The sequence below is a fragment of the Ursus americanus genome, chromosome 25 (genome assembly GCF_024610735.1).
Source record: "Ursus americanus isolate L20-20 chromosome 25, mUrsAme1.1.p, whole genome shotgun sequence".
Classification (NCBI taxonomy): domain Eukaryota; kingdom Metazoa; phylum Chordata; class Mammalia; order Carnivora; family Ursidae; genus Ursus; species Ursus americanus.
The window spans coordinates 10966639-10982276 of NC_142151.1; the positions used below are offsets into that span (position 1 = coordinate 10966639).

The following is a 15638-nucleotide window of genomic DNA, read 5'->3' on the forward strand; positions in this document are numbered from 1 at the left end:
CAGTTTGTTTACTGAGTCCAGAGTCTCTCGTAGTTTGTCTCCCTCTCTGACTTCTTCCCATTCAGTTTTCCCTCCCTTCCGCTGTGGTCCTCCACGCTATTCCTTATGTTCCACACGTGAGTGAAAGCATATGATAATTGTCTTTCTCTGCTCGACTTATTTCACTTAGCGTAATCCCCTCTAGTTTCATCCACATCAATGAAAATGGTGGGTATTAACCCTTTCTGATGGCTGAGTAATATTCCATTGTATACATGAACCACATCTTTATCCATTCATCTGTTGAAGGGCATCTCAGCTCCTTCCATAGTTGGCTATTGTGAACATTGCTGCTATGAACATCGGGGTTCATGTGGCCCTTCTTTTCAGTGCATCTGTATCTTTGGATATATATATATTCCTTTGAGCCTATCCACATCGTACAAATTGTCCCTTTATTATTTTCAAACTCCCCCTTTAAAGTATATACTTGTTTTTTTCTTTTTTGATCCTGATTGTGGCTCTCTTTTTTGAACTTGAGTATGTCACTGTGGTCTCTCAACTCTTCAATTATGTGACCGGAAATAGAAGATTTACCCATAAGAATTAGGAAGGAACTTATTCAAAAACAACATTCCCAAGCTCCCACCCTCACTTTGTACACTCGATCAGTAAATGAATGCATCCCCGCCTCCTAAGAATGCTAAATGAACTTTTTAAGAGCCTGGCTTGCATGACCCTTGAGGCTCATTTGCTTCTCCCTTTCGGTATACTTTAGCTGGGAGCTGGCTCAGAAAGATTGAGGCAGTCTGAATAGACACAGCAAGACTGATCTCAGCTTTCCTGGACTACAGAGCAATTTCTAGGGCCTTTGGTATACCCACCTCGGCCGTCAGTATGCATTACTCCCTGGTGTGGCCCCTGGACCCCAGACCCCTTAATGTGTTTCTTGCTACTAGGGAAATTAGATGTTCCCTAACTCCCCTTAGGTTAACTTATCCCTAAGTAACAAAGTTACAGAGTGGGTCTTATCCTCTGCCTCTCCCTAAGAGTGATGTGGATATGTACAGTCCCAGCAAAGGCAAATCTTCTCTGTCAGGACCTTTGCCGTGACACATACAGAACGTTTGTGCCAGGCCATTGCTGTAGAAGAGTGAATGTTTGGGGATTGTGTCCTTCTGTTCTTTCTCTACTTGAAGGTTTTCTCCAATAAATTCTATGTTACATCTGCACATGTGTTGCTAGTGATCTGTGCCCCCTTGCATGGCACTAACCAAAACGTTTTTTTTTTTTTTAAACTACTGTCTGTAGTTGGGAGATATGGAGAAATGACAAAAAGGAAGAGGTAAGAGGAAGAAAGACTTTCAGTCTTGCAACTGTGTCTATACTTATCTGAGGCCTCTGATAGGCTACAGCTCCTTTGTATACACACAGGATTGGGACAGTGAAAAGAGAAGTTAAAGCTTATACATTTAAGCTTTGGTTTATAAACAGAAGGCTAAACTCACAATTCCTGTTTAACATTCAACTCTGTTAGTTCACCTTCATCTTTTTTTTTTTTTAATAGTTTGTTGGACTTTCTTTTCATAGCCATCAATGTCTGAAGAAGTTATGTATGCAGACCTAAAATTTCAGGACTCCAGTAAAGGGGAAAATATCCATGAGTTTGACACAGTTGGGATAAAAGGTAAGATTTTAGCTTTGGATGTGTTGTAGGCTGAGTCTCATTTGACCTTTTGAAGTCTCTGTGCTCTCACATATAAAATGGAGATAACAAGGCCTGTTTCATTATGAGCTTGAAGCCATAATTTAGTGTATGCTGCTTGTGCCATTTTGGAAAAGGCCAACATATTTAATGATTATTTTGTGATAAAGATGAGAAATACACCAATAAAATGCTTTTTTTTTATTGGCCAGGATTTCACTAATCATTTTTTGTTTATTCATTTAATCCAGTAGGTATTTCTTTAATATTTGAAATTGACCATACTTTTCAGTTCTGGGTACCACAAATAAAAATGTGAGGATATCAAAAAGAATGACAACAGTAAGTAAGTTTGAGAATATTTTTCAGAAAGGGATATTAGAAGGAATTAAAGTTCTGTTACTTTTAAGCTGCTCAATTTGGCCAATTTGACCATTACCATCAAACAAATTAAATTTTATTCAGAGAAAGATACTAAGCAAATCTCCGTAGGCATATGTGACTAAATGGAAGAATATGAACTTAAAACTGATGGTGAAGAATTTTATTTTAATATTAAACTATAACTAGAGATAAAGAGTGAGATAATAATATTCGGACCTATAAATGGGAATTTTGTGAATGAATACGCTACTGTACTGTTAGACATATATTCATTCACTTACATAAAATCAGATTATATCACTTCTCTTTAGCTTGCTGTTAGGTCTATTCACTCTTTAAATGATTAGAAAATAATACCTCATGGAATATTATGGTTGAATGGGGATACAACTCTTTATCATAAATCTTTAATTAATCTAGTTTCCCTGGGTGTGAGATGTATTTTGAACTAAATTTACTCATCTTAAATATGGCATTTAAGAAGTGACTGCTTTGGTTGAACTGTCGAGGAGAACTTAATAGTTTGATACTTCATTTTAAAATGATTCTTGCAGTCATATGACGGGATTAATGTTTCTCATTATTTAGAAAAGGAAAAAATAATGTTTATTGGAGGCTACAAAACGCTTAGATACATACACACACCATAATTTCCATATGTTGAGCTAGATATAGGGAAGAAAGAATGAGAGAGAGAGGGAAAGGAAGAGAGGGCGAAAGGGTGGGAGGGACGAAGGGAGGAAGGAGAAAAGTAAAGAAAGAAAGAAAAAGAAAGAAATGAAGTACGTGTGTGTGTGTGTGTGTGTGTGCGCATGGGTAACAGAGACAGAAAGACAAATGAGAGAGACAGAACTTTAAAAAATGTCATTTAATATTCTACCAAGTCAAGCATATATTACCCCCGAATTTCTCCTATTTTTTTTTTTTTTTTGGAGGTTAAGTTAAATGAAAAGACACGTAGAGGACTAAAGGAAGAAAAGAGGTAAAGAAATATTCGAAGATATAACATTCAAAACCACACTATACCTGAAAGTTTGTATTTTTTAAAAAGTTTTCCTCTAAAACTGTTTCCTTTCCCCAATCATCCTCATCTTGTTAAATACAAATATAAATACATATTTAATACAGTCACCAAGTATTTGCTCTATGCCAGCACTATTCTAATTCTATTACCAATATCAATTCACTTAATCTCCGATATTTTGTGGCTTTCTTTTTTAACCAATGCAGAAACTAAGACACAGAGAGGTTAAGGGACTTGGACAAGGTCACACATGATAAGCAGCAGATCCAGCATTCAAGCCCAGGCATACTAGCCCTAGGAATGCTGTGGCTTTTTTTGTTTGTTTGTTTGTCTTAATCGCTATGCTATACTTCCTACAAGTGTATATATTTATTATCCACCACCTTTATCAAATAAAAGATCTCTCATAAATATTTCAGAAACTTGTACTATAGATTCTAACTTCAAAATGTATTCTTAATCAATTCACAGGTCATCACATCCTAGTAAAGTAAAGTACTAGTCTCTCTCACATGGCCTACTACAATAGTTTTCTTGCTATTCTCCCTGCTTCCAACACTGCAGCCCTACAATTAATTCATTGTCCATATGCAGTAATAGTGATCTTTCCAAAAAACAACAGTAACAGCTCAATTATTTTCCTGTCTTTATTAAACCCTTCCAGTGGTTTTCCAAAAGAACTCCAATCCTCTTGCTCTGGCTTAATAAAGTCTGTAGATAATCTGTCTCCTGCCTTCTTTTTGACCTCCTCAAACATCATTCCTCACTTTGGCCACAATTCTTCAGCCACTGAATGTTTTTCTGTTTTTCAAACAGGTAAAGATCTTTCCCAGATTAGGTCCTTTGAACTAGATACTCTTGCTGCTGTTCTTCCCACGGATTTTGCAGGCTCATTTGCATTGGCCATAAGATCAGAACTACAGGCTCTCCATAATATAACTGTTTCAAATCTGTGCATACCACAGTACAATTTAAGATCCCTGTCATTTATCTATCATCTATCCATTTATTTTTCTCTCACAATTAAATGCATTTTTTTATGAGAGCAAGAACTTCTATATCTCGCTCACTTGTGTATTGTGAGCACCCAAAATAATGTCTAATGTATAGAAGGTATTGAAAAGATAACTTTTGTCTAACTGAATACATAAATAAATGAGAACATAATTCTTAGGAAGATAGCACTTGAAGTCATACTTCTAACCTTCGGTAAGATCTTGATTATACAGTTCTTTCACTATTAACTATTGTTCAAAGTCTAAAAAGTTGTTTTACATTTTGCTTTCAATTCTCTCTATATTTTACAATATTCTTATATCACCAACTAAGAGATGTAAGACACAGATCAGAAGTATGATGTTATCATGTTATTCCTGAATTATATTTTTTGAAATATCTAGTATCCATATATACAGATGATGATAATTTAAATCAGGTACTGATTTAATAATAATTAATTTATAATATAAAGTTTATAATTCCTGGGTTTTTTAAAATAGGAAAGTGGGACTTTAGTGTTTAGCAAAACAGAAATGCCAAACAGAAGTTTGTTGCTAAAAATATGAAGAAATCCTGATGAGGAAATGATGTTGATCTGGTCTAAGGTCTGGCTGGTGGGAGGACACATGGAGACATTACAAGAGACACCGTATCATTTATGTTCCACAGCCAAACTCTCAGGATCTGTGGGGAAGGACATGAGTAACTGAAATTATTTTCTTTGACACTCACAGTTGTCCATTCAAGGAAGGAATACTCTGATTGACCTCTCTATTAGCTGCCAGCTACCCATTTCCCCAGTTTGTACAGAAAGGATATATCGTATCCAGATTGATTGGTTTTCTCAGTTCTCCTTTTCAAAACCCATTTTTGCCTCTTTGTTTCTTTTTTTAAATTATAATAATATTTTTTATTATATTATGTTAGTCACCATACAATACATCCCCGGTTTTTGATGTAAAGTTCGATGATTCATTACTTGCGTATAACACCCAGTGCACCATGCAATACGTGCCCTCCTTACTACCCATCACCGGTCTATCCCATTCCCCCACCCCTCTCCCCACTGAAGCCCTCAGTTTGTTTCTTGACTCAGTCTCCAGTTAACAACATTTCCTGTGAGAATGAGTTTGCATGTAAAACAAGTAACAAAATGTTTTTTACTTATTCTTTAAAAAAAGGTATTTTAAAATGTCCTTGAATTTTCTAGCAAAACACATTTCTTTACCAGATACATGTTAGGAAAGAAATAAAGGCAAAATGAATGAATGGATGATTCAAATTAAGACGTATACCATTTTCAGGCCTGCCTGCTAATTTTGCTTTCCACAGCACCACCTGCTCCTTCCCGCGGATGGCGTCAGAGAGCCTTGGCCCTGACTTTTCTATGCCTTCTGCTGCTGATTGGACTAGGAGTCTTAGGAATCATATGTATGTATTACCCATGTTTTGATTGAAAGGGAAAACACCTAGAATTACATGAGTTTTAGAAGAAAGTTTATTCTTGGATTGAAGCTTTGGAATGATTATAGGTGATATAACCCAAAAGGTATTAATAACTAGATATTTAAACATGGTAATCTGTTTTCCTCACTCCTTCCCTAGACCTTTAATGTTTGTAATACTAGTTCAGCAGGAAGGAGATAATGGTTGGGTTGAGGGATTAAAATTTTTTATCATTTCTTTTTTTTATCTGGAGTTTACACAACTTTGAAGATAGAAATGGGAAAATTGAATAAACTACAAAATTTCAAAGAAGAACTTCAGAGAAATGTTTCTCTACAACTGATACATAACATGAATAGTTCCAAGATGATCAGGGACCTGTCAATCACACTGCAAGAAATAGCCACCAAATTATGTCATGAGCTCTATAAAAGAGAACCAGGTAACCCTATATTCCTCTCTAAGCTATTTATTAGAAAATGAATAAAACCGAGGAGTCACTTGAAAATTATTCATCAATAGCTAGCAGCCTTTTCCTAGGATGCCATTATTTGGAGAAAGGAATTAAATGTGGTTGACAGAGGACTCACTGATATTTCTGTGCAGTTAGAAGTTTCTCTAATCTGACATTTACTACTGTTATTTTGGAAACTGAGGTCAACAGAAGATAAGGAGGAGAGGATAGGTCACCACTCTACACCCTTTTTAAAGGATAAAAAGAGAAGATAGGTCACCTCTTTCTAGGTGACCTTGTTCCTACATTTCAGTCAATGTTTGATTAGAGTCAATAGAAAAGAAATAGTTAGGCCTTGCCTTTGGAATTAGGAGGAATTGGTTTTTTTTAATATCTCTAGCAATTTCTATAGCTATTATAACTAAAACGTTTTTTGTACTCTTAAGAACTCTCCCAAATATTCAATGTCAGGCAGCCAGAAATGCCATAGTCAGAGAAGGCAACTGATATAGGTTTGGAGGGTTGATTCTTACCACACAATGTTTTTGTGATTAGCCTTTATTGCCATGTAGTCATATAAAAAATGAAAAAGAGAGAGAAATAAGTCAGTTAATCATTATTCAGGACTCCCGAGGTAAGAAAACACACTGGAATACACTGGACATTTAATTCAAAGTGTGTTGTTCAGATTATGTTTTGGACATATTGTGGTGGTATATAGGGACCTGGAACACAGGATGCATTTTCTTCACCTTTCATGTAAAAAAAAGAAAGACAAGTAAATTTAGTTAGCTTAATATAGAGGACAATGGGAATAATAAGAATAATGAACATTATCAACACAAACCAAATGAAACTACATTCTTCTTCCAGAGCACAAATGTAAACCTTGTCCAGAGACATGGATGTGGCATGAGGACAACTGTTACATACTAATTGACAATTATGAAACATGGCAAGAGAGTGTCATGTTCTGTTCTGCTCAAAATGCCAGTCTGCTGACGATTAAGAACAAAAGCGTATTGGTAAGGTCCCATGGATCTCTGCCTGTGAGGAAGGAAGTCACTTTTCCCATCATAATAGAGAGGAGTGAGGCATGGTGGGGAAGATTTGTACTAATCCAGGCATGAGCTTATTTTAGTTAGGGTATGAGGTGACTGAGACTTAGTACATTTATTGTATGGCACGATAGCCAAAGTGTCATCCAAAACCTTAGCTTAGGCCCTTAATGTCCCTGGACTCTCAGAGGCTGGGCAGATGGGTAGACATGGGGTACCCAGAATCTTTAGGGCTGTGAGCATTTCCAAACTGGAACTTTAGGATCAACACTTAGAACACTATTTCTGAGAATTCATCTAAAAGCAGATCTGGAAATAATACCTAAGGGTTACCAATTCTGTAAAATCTATATAGGAGAAGTTTCTTTGTTTCTACCATTTTGTCTTTTTTTTAACTAAGAGAAAAAGCCAACATATACTAGAATAAAAAGAGAGGTTGGATAAAATATGTTAAAAAGTTAGAATTAAAATGGGATATCAGAGGCAAGTGCCAAGCAGATATATTATACTGACTCCTTGGGTCCCAGGAAAATGAGTTCTTTGAAAGATTTATTTATGTGTATATATGTATTTATTTATTTTCTTTTTTCTAATATTTAAGTAGCATCTCCATATTTTACTTATTTATTGCTCTTCATTTCTGGTCTCTCAGGCCACTATATAACTTGTGTATATAGTAACTAACCACCTCCTTTGCTCCTGGACTGACTACTGCTGGATACTTGAATCTTGAAGTTGGTGACCTTCATTGGCCCTAAGTTAAAGTAACGCATGGATGAGTAGATACTTTTCCTTGTGAAACAGTAACTGATAAATAACTGTTGGAGGAAATCTTACAGTAAGGAGCACTTTGTTTTGATTTTTTTTCTAATGGCATCAAAAAGTAGTAGTGTAATGTCAAAATGTTATCTTAAAACAGCAATTCGTAAGAAATTATGTTGTGAAGTAATGTACAGAAATGGGAGACAGTTATTATTTTTGGGGGGAGACAATTATTTTTTAAACATCTCTATTTCTTGTAGGAATTTATAAAATCCAAGAGGTTACGTAAATACTGGCTGGGATTACTTACCAGAAAATATCAAAAAAATTACCAGAGACTGGATGAGACAATTTTCTCCTCCGACTGGTAAGTCTTTATTCTTATTGAATTTTTCTGGTTGGTTTGAGTAAAGATGTTTTCCCCAGGAGCAGTATTGATTACACTTAAAACCAGCTTCAACTGAAATTGCTCCCTTAAGTAACTCTTTTCCGTCAGGCTTCTTGAATGTCTAATAATGCAAAAAATTGCCACAAATGTCTTCTCATTATCTTGACAAGTCACTAATGAATTTCTTTCTAGTAGCCAAATAAGGGCGATTTCTGTGAGACTTTTCTCTCAGAAAATTATAGAAGCCAACAAAACTCACTGGGTTCTAACAGTGTGCTTAAAACTTTAAGTTCTGGGATTTAAAGATGAATGAAAGATTGATTCTTCTCTTTGTTACTTATTGATTGTATGTGCAGACTAGTTAAACAATTCTACATATAAAAGGAATATAATGTGATAAATCCTTCAGTAAGAATACATGAAATAACCAAAGAGAAAGTTTAGCTGTGAAATTTGTGTTGTAACTGATATTTGAAATGGCCATTTTGAATAAAAAATTTAGAGATAGACTAGAACATCTTTCAGTAAAGAGAATAATTGAGCAAGGGCATGGTACATTGCATATATGGTACACATAAAACAATTTGTTGTGTAATATATTAAGAAATATGGTTATAAGTATACCATGACAAATAGATTCATATGTTATATATGTGCCATCTGACATAGGGGGAGAGTAGACAGGCAAGAAAGACATAAACATAATGCCAAAATTCCTTTTGTATTTTATAATCCCTTACATTTGGGAAGCAGACAGGATTAGACTAAAGAAAGAAACCAGAGGCTCAACCTGCCCACAAATTTACACATATTTGTTGGTTGAGGACGCACAAGCAAGAGTGAATGCAGGACAGGTGTATGGGGGTTCAGCCACACTAAATCTAAACCCTGAGATTCCTGCACACTCCCCACTGTGGGCAAGAAGCAAATAAAAATTTTGATTGTTTTGTTTTGTTTGCATTTTTCTTCAAACAGAAAGAGTAGATGTAAGAATATGGGCCCAAAAGACAAGGCAGCTTTGTCTTTGGCAGTTTACACGGATGGGACAGAATAGGGGATAATATGTATACAAATGGAGGACAAAAGGAGGTGTATTTTAAGGATCTCATTTGAAGTGAAGGGACTAGAGGTCAGGGTAGTGTATGCATCATGGAGAGTACAGTTGGAATCTTGTTTTGAAAAAGTAGAATTTCTGGGGCACCAGGTGGCTCAGTTGGTTAAGTGTCTGCCTTCGGTTCAGGTCCTGATCCCAGGGTCCTGGGATTGAGCCTTGTATCAGGCTCCCTGCTCAGTGGGGAGCCTGCTTCTCTCTCTCCCCCTCCCCTTGTGCTCTCTAGCTCTCTGTCAAATAAATAAACAAAATCTTTAAAAAAGAAAGAAAGAAAGAAAAAGTAGAATTTCCATGCTTTTATTTGTAATTATTGCTAATGGGAAGGTAATCTATGGTGGGATAGAAAACACAGTATATATTTCAAATTATTAAGAAATGATACCAAAATAAAAAGTATACAATATTATATATAATATATATATATAATACATTATATATGTGTATAATATATAATTATATATGTATTTCCTCTTGTTTTTTATTCTTAATGTTATTTTGGGATTTGTTTCTTGAAAAGTGCTGTGATCAATGACATCTGTATTATGTCACTTCAAATAGGAAATTTAACTTTTGAAAATTTAATTGATAAACTTATTTATTTATTAATGATCATTATTTATTGACCAAAATATTTAATACTACATTTTTCCCAAAAGATAATATATATTTTTTAAAGATTTTATTTATTTATTCGACAGAGATAGAGACAGCCAGCGAGAGAGGGAACACAAGCAGGGGGAGTGGGAGAGGAAGAAGCAGGCTCATAGCAGAAGAGCCTGATGTGGGGCTCGATCCCAGATCGCCGGGATCACGCCCTGAGCCGAAGGCAGACGCTTAACCGCTGTGCCACCCAGGCGCCCCGCAAAAGATAATATTTTTAACTTATAAGTTTGTCTTTGATGCCTAGTCCCTGCTCAGTAATCTTGTTTTAGGAGCTGGTAATCATTCAGGACTTCAGAATAAAATGTCTGAAAAATGGCTAGAGGGAAATGTTACTTGGAGATGATGTTGAACTGAAGGTATCATACATTAGGTTAATTCCTGGCTTGGGTGATTATGAAAAAATACTTGAAGAGATGGTGTCCAAGATTTACTACAGGGACCAGACTAGAGAATGTAATAGAATTGTATTATTCTAAATCATATTAAGTATTGGGGAAGGGAGGTGATACATCTGGAAGTAAAGGACAGCAAATAGGATGTAAGAAACAGTGGGAAAGGCAGTCTGAAGTAAGGCAGTGTTTGATACTGCATATTTGTAGATAAATATAAGTAACTTGGACACTCTTGATACTCCAAATAATAATTAAAATTTATTTTAGACAATGCAGACTCAGGAGCAATGATATATTGGAAAACTATTTTTTTTCCTGGGGATGTGTTTTAAATGTTTGACTTGCTAAGTGTAATTCTTTATTTTCTCTTTCAGGCTTCTAAGAAACACAAATGATGTAAATGATAGGATGCATTGTGGCTACGTAGACTCAATGTATGTTTACTATACAGACTGTACTTCCACAATGAATTTTATGTGCGAGAAGCTGGCTAATCCAGTGAAGATTGAAAGCACACTAATGAATGAAATACCAGATGGAAAATACAGTTAGTGCAAGTATTTCTCTATTATCCTGCTATTAAGAAAACTTTAGGGAGCATACATCTTGTGGACCACACAAAGGGAATAGAGATGCTATGAGACTAAATCTTTGTCTCCTAACAATGTACATTTTTAAACTTTCTTCTTTCTTTCTTCTCATTTGTTGAGTGAAAGGAACCCAAAGGCATACCTTATCATCCAGATACAGTCCAGATACTGTTGAGCATAAATACAGTGCGTTGGGTGAACATACAGAAAACTGAATCTAACTTTTCCTGCTTTTCCAGGAATAAACAAGGAAAATACTAACCTTAGAGAACACCAGGGAAAATGAAATCTAGGAATATGTAGAAGGGATAATACATCACAACCAATTGGGATTTATTCTAGTAATACAAATTGTTTTACATTTTAGAAAAAAAATAAGAGAGAGAAAAATCTATTATTATTTTAATAGATGTAGAAAAGCATTTGATAAAATTTAACAGCTAATCTCTAAGAATACTAGAAGCAGAAGTTTTCCCTAATCTGATAAACATTGATTGATATTAAATAAGAGAAAACAAACAAAAAACTAACAACAACAACAAACTCTAAACCTAACATCATGCTTTTGGTAAAAAAATGAATATTTATTCTTTTGAGCTCGGAACAAGATCAGATGGTCTTTATCAATTATTTTATTCGGTAGCCTCTACTGTCTATTAGAGGTCCTAGAAGTAAAATAAGGCAAGATAAATAAATTTAAAAATATAAAAAATGAGAAAGGAAGAAATAAGACATTTTTATTTGTAGCTGATGTAATTGTGTGTGTATATATATATATTCTCTATATAAATAATATAAATTATTAGAATAAAGTTATTGAATAAAGGTTATTGAATAAAGTCTCAAAATATCTTAATGTTAAACATCAATTATATTTCTGAAGGTTAGCAGTAAACAAAAATTTAAAAAGCAATACCATTTATAAGAGCATCCAAAAATAAAATAGTAATAAATGTAATAAAATTCAAAAACCTTTCTGCCCAATCTTGCTTCCTTCTGCTCCCTTGCACAGGTGGTAACACCAAGAATGCTCCCTAATAAGCCCCCAGCACACTAATCTTGATTCCAGAATCTGCTTCCTGGGAAACTAAGGCTGCAAGTGTTGCTGACAAAATAGAAAACCTTAATTAATAAGTGGAGAGTCAACCATACACTTGAATTAGAATACTCTATATTCCTGGGAAATAAGGTCTCCCAAATCTACCTACAGAGTGAATACAATCCCTGAATACATCAGATAGATTTTTTTTTTTGAAAAATGACCTGCTAATTCTAAAATTAACATAGAAATGCATAGGATTTAGAATAGCCAAGACAACACTGGAAAGAAGAATGTTTGGGGAAATCACAGCACTGAATATCAAGATTTACTTTAAAGCTGTAATCATAAAAACACTTTGATTTCGTACCAGAATAGCTATACATCCATAGGACCAGATGTAGTCCAAAAAAGAAAAAAAAATAGACGCATACAATTGCCTTTTTTATGTATTAAAAAAAATTGTCACTGCCATTAGAGGTAGAAAGTGATGGTCTTTTCAATAAATGGAGCTGAATCGATTGGATATCCGCATGGAAATAAGTGAAACTTCATATCTACCCTATATCATACATAAATATTAATTTAAAATGGATCATAGAACTAAATATGAGAATTCAAAATATAGAGCTTCTAGTTAGGGGCACCTGGGCGGCTCAGTCAGTTAAGCATCCAACTTGTGGTTTCGGCTCAGGTCATGCTCTTAGGGCTGTGGGATCCCACCCCATAAGGAGCCCCATGTAGGGCCACCTGTAACTCCTCTGGGGCTCTGAGCCCAGCAGGGAGTCTACTTGGGATTCTCTCTCTCCCTTTGCCTCTCCTCCCACTTGTTCTCTCTCACAGAGAGAGAGAGAGAGAGAGAAGCAGACTCCCCACTGAGCAGGAAGCCTGACCTGGGGCTGGATCTCAGGACCCTGGGATCATGACCTGAGCCCAAGGCAGACACTTAACCCACTGAGCCACTCAGGCGCCCCTCAAATAAACAAATCTTCAAACAAATATATAAAGCTTCTAGTTAAAACATAACAGAATACCTTTATGGCTTTATGGCAGACAAAGATTTCTTAAACAGGATGAAATAAATACTAATAATAAAAAACCTAGGAAAATCAGACTATAAGAATAGTGTTAAGAGAGTGAAGATGCAAGTTGTAGCCTTGGAAAGACGTGCTCGGTTTGAATTAGTACAATACACACATATCCAGATTTATACAGGACTAGCAGTCAGGATAGAATTAACTCCTACAGATCGATAACAAAAAGCTCTAATTAAAAAATGGGCAGAAAGACTTGAAGCAGCACTTCACGAAAGAAGGTATTCAAATGGCCATAAAAGTCTATAAAGGTGCTGCACATCATTATTCACCAGAAACATATTGAAAATAAAAATACTGTGAGGTACCAGGACACCTACCAAAATGGCTAAAAGTAAAGGCTGGCAATACTAAATGTGGAATATGCTGGATTTTTCTGTGGTCAAACTAGCACCAAAATACCCGTCTGGGAAATACATTTCCCAGAATCCCTTTTCCTGGGCAATGAGGGGAACTCCCGGAATAACTGGAAGATAAAACCGAGGCACAGATCGTTACTCTCGGAAGGATGCTGAAGTAAACAGAAGGACGGGCTCATGCTGAAGCGCCGGTAGACCCCACATCATCATCTGTCTCCCCCTTCTTCACACCCAGTTACTTCATCTTTCTCTGCCAACCCACAGTACCTCCAGCTCTACCCACAGGTGCGTGACCCAGACCCACAAAGCAGCAGCCTCCACAGAGACGGTGATTCCTGAGAGACAGTGGCCTTTGTGAAGAAACCGTTTTCCAGAGACAACCGCTTCCTCACAGACAGCATTTCCCCTCTAGGCAGCAGCTTCCACAAAGGGGTAGATTCCCATAGCCTTCTCCTAAAGCTCCCTTTTAATAGTTCCATTGTGGAACCCAGACCGCTTGGAATTTTGCCCCTTCCAGATTGTGGTAGAGTGAAAAACAGGGAACCCAAGATATTCGGTCCCAATCCCTAGAACCCACACATGTTATTTTATTAGGGAAAAGGATCGATGCAGATGTGATTCGGTCAAGGATCTTGGCGTGGGGATTATCCTGGATTATCTGGGGAGGCCCTAAATCCAATCACACCATTGAGAGCTTCCATCATTTCAGATTATACTGTTCCCAGTTCTCTGCTCCTTACATTTAGGGATGTTATAGAGCCCCACCTTCGCCCCGCGGCCTTAGTTGCAGTACAATTTCCCAGCCCACTGTCAGTCTTAGCTGTGGCTTGATCAGTCAGGGAATTGTGATCTAGTATGTGCTGTGTCAATCAGAAATTTTAAATGCCCTTGTGTATTTTGCTTTACTTTATTGCTTCTGCCTTTGCCATGTAAAAGGGACTGATCCTTCAGTCTGGACCCCAAAATAGAAAGACTTAATCAAAGCTAGTAGAGCCCCGCAGAGGCATATGAAACCCAAAGCAGAGAGTAAGAAAGAAACGTGGTTCTAAAATATTGAAATATTGAGATTGTTTGTAACTACAGAAAACTATTACTAAACACATCATTTCTGTTAAAGTTTAGCTGTCAGTGTTACTGATGTTATTTTTAAAGACAATCTCTCTCTCTCTTCTATGGACACCTTTTAAGACTTTGTCTTTGTTTTCAGTAGTCTTATTGATATATATTGGTATGGTTTTCTTGTTTTTGTTTTTTGTTTGTTTGTCTTTTTCCTGCTTAAGATTTACAAAGTTTCGGGGCGCCTGGGTGGCACAGCAGTTAAGCGTCTGCCTTCGGCTCAGGGCGTGATCCCGGCGTTATGGGATCGAGCCCCACATCAGGCTCTTCCGCTATGAGCCTGCTTCTTCCTCTCCCACTCCCCCTCTTGTGTTCCCTCTCTCGCTGGCTATCTCTATCTCTGTTGAATGAATAAATAAAAATCTTAAAAAAAAAAAGATTTACAAAGTTTCTTGAATCTGTACTTTTTAAATGCTTTTAGAAAATTCTTAGAAAGTTTCTCTTCTAATAATACTTCTACCACAAATTCTTACTCCTCCTGTTATAAGATTCCATTAAATGCCTATTAAAATTTATTACTCTATTCCACAGATTTCTTACATTCTTCTAAATTGTTTAATCTTTTTTGTTTCCCTTCCTTGTATCCATCTGAATAACTTTCATTGACTTACCTAAGTCAATAGAAACTAATTCTATGTATCTTTTGCACGCTTTGATGGAGTTTTTAATTTGTTTTTATACTTCTTAGTTTCAGAATTTCTATGTGATCCTTTTGTAAAGATCCCATTTCTTTAGGAATGTTCCCCACCTTGAAACCAATATTGTTGCATCTGTTAATAAGAAAAGAAATTTAAAGTCTATGCCTAATAACATCAATATCTACTTCTCCCCTGGATCTCTTTCTTTTTGTTTTGTTTTGTTTTGTTTTTTCTTTTCTCTTGTTCTTTTATCATTTGGGCCTGAAGCCTGGATACTTTTCACTCAATTACTGTCCTACAGAATGAAAATCTGTAGAAGATATGGGTGATGCTATCTTTCTTCAGAATGGATTTAATTCTTTTTTGACAGAGATTTTTCATAGGGGAGGATCACTTTGCCCTAATCAGGAATTGAGATGTCTAAGATTGTATTTCAG

General features: G+C 36.0%; 1 protein-coding gene across 2 annotated transcripts; it reads left to right on the top strand.

Annotated features, from left to right (window-relative positions):
* Nucleotides 1-1426: 1426 nt before the first annotated feature.
* On the top strand, nucleotides 1427-15106 carry CLEC12A (C-type lectin domain family 12 member A). 2 transcript variants are annotated; one of them, XM_045781313.2, is made up of 6 exons: nucleotides 1428-1666; nucleotides 5424-5522; nucleotides 5791-5979; nucleotides 6865-7016; nucleotides 8072-8178; nucleotides 10740-11739. In XM_045781313.2, exons 1-6 carry the CDS (start codon nucleotides 1576-1578, stop codon nucleotides 10915-10917), a joined length of 816 nt encoding a protein of 271 aa, XP_045637269.1. In that variant the 5' UTR covers nucleotides 1428-1575; the 3' UTR covers nucleotides 10918-11739. The 2 variants fall into 2 exon arrangements, with proteins under 2 accessions (XP_045637270.1, XP_045637269.1); XM_045781314.2 differs by lacking the exon at nucleotides 5424-5522 and having other exon boundaries at nucleotides 1427-1666; nucleotides 10740-15106.
* Nucleotides 15107-15638: the final 532 nt, after the last annotated feature.

Bases quoted from the DNA above. Each gene is read 5' to 3' on its own strand.
- CLEC12A (XM_045781313.2), top strand. From the start codon at position 1,576: ATGTCTGAAGAAGTTATGTATGCAGACCTAAAATTTCAGGACTCCAGT. The intron at 7,017-8,071 runs GTAAGGTCCCAT...TATTTCTTGTAG, and splicing joins TTAAGAACAAAAGCGTATTG to GAATTTATAAAATCCAAGAG. The intron at 8,179-10,739 runs GTAAGTCTTTAT...TTTCTCTTTCAG, and splicing joins ACAATTTTCTCCTCCGACTG to GCTTCTAAGAAACACAAATG.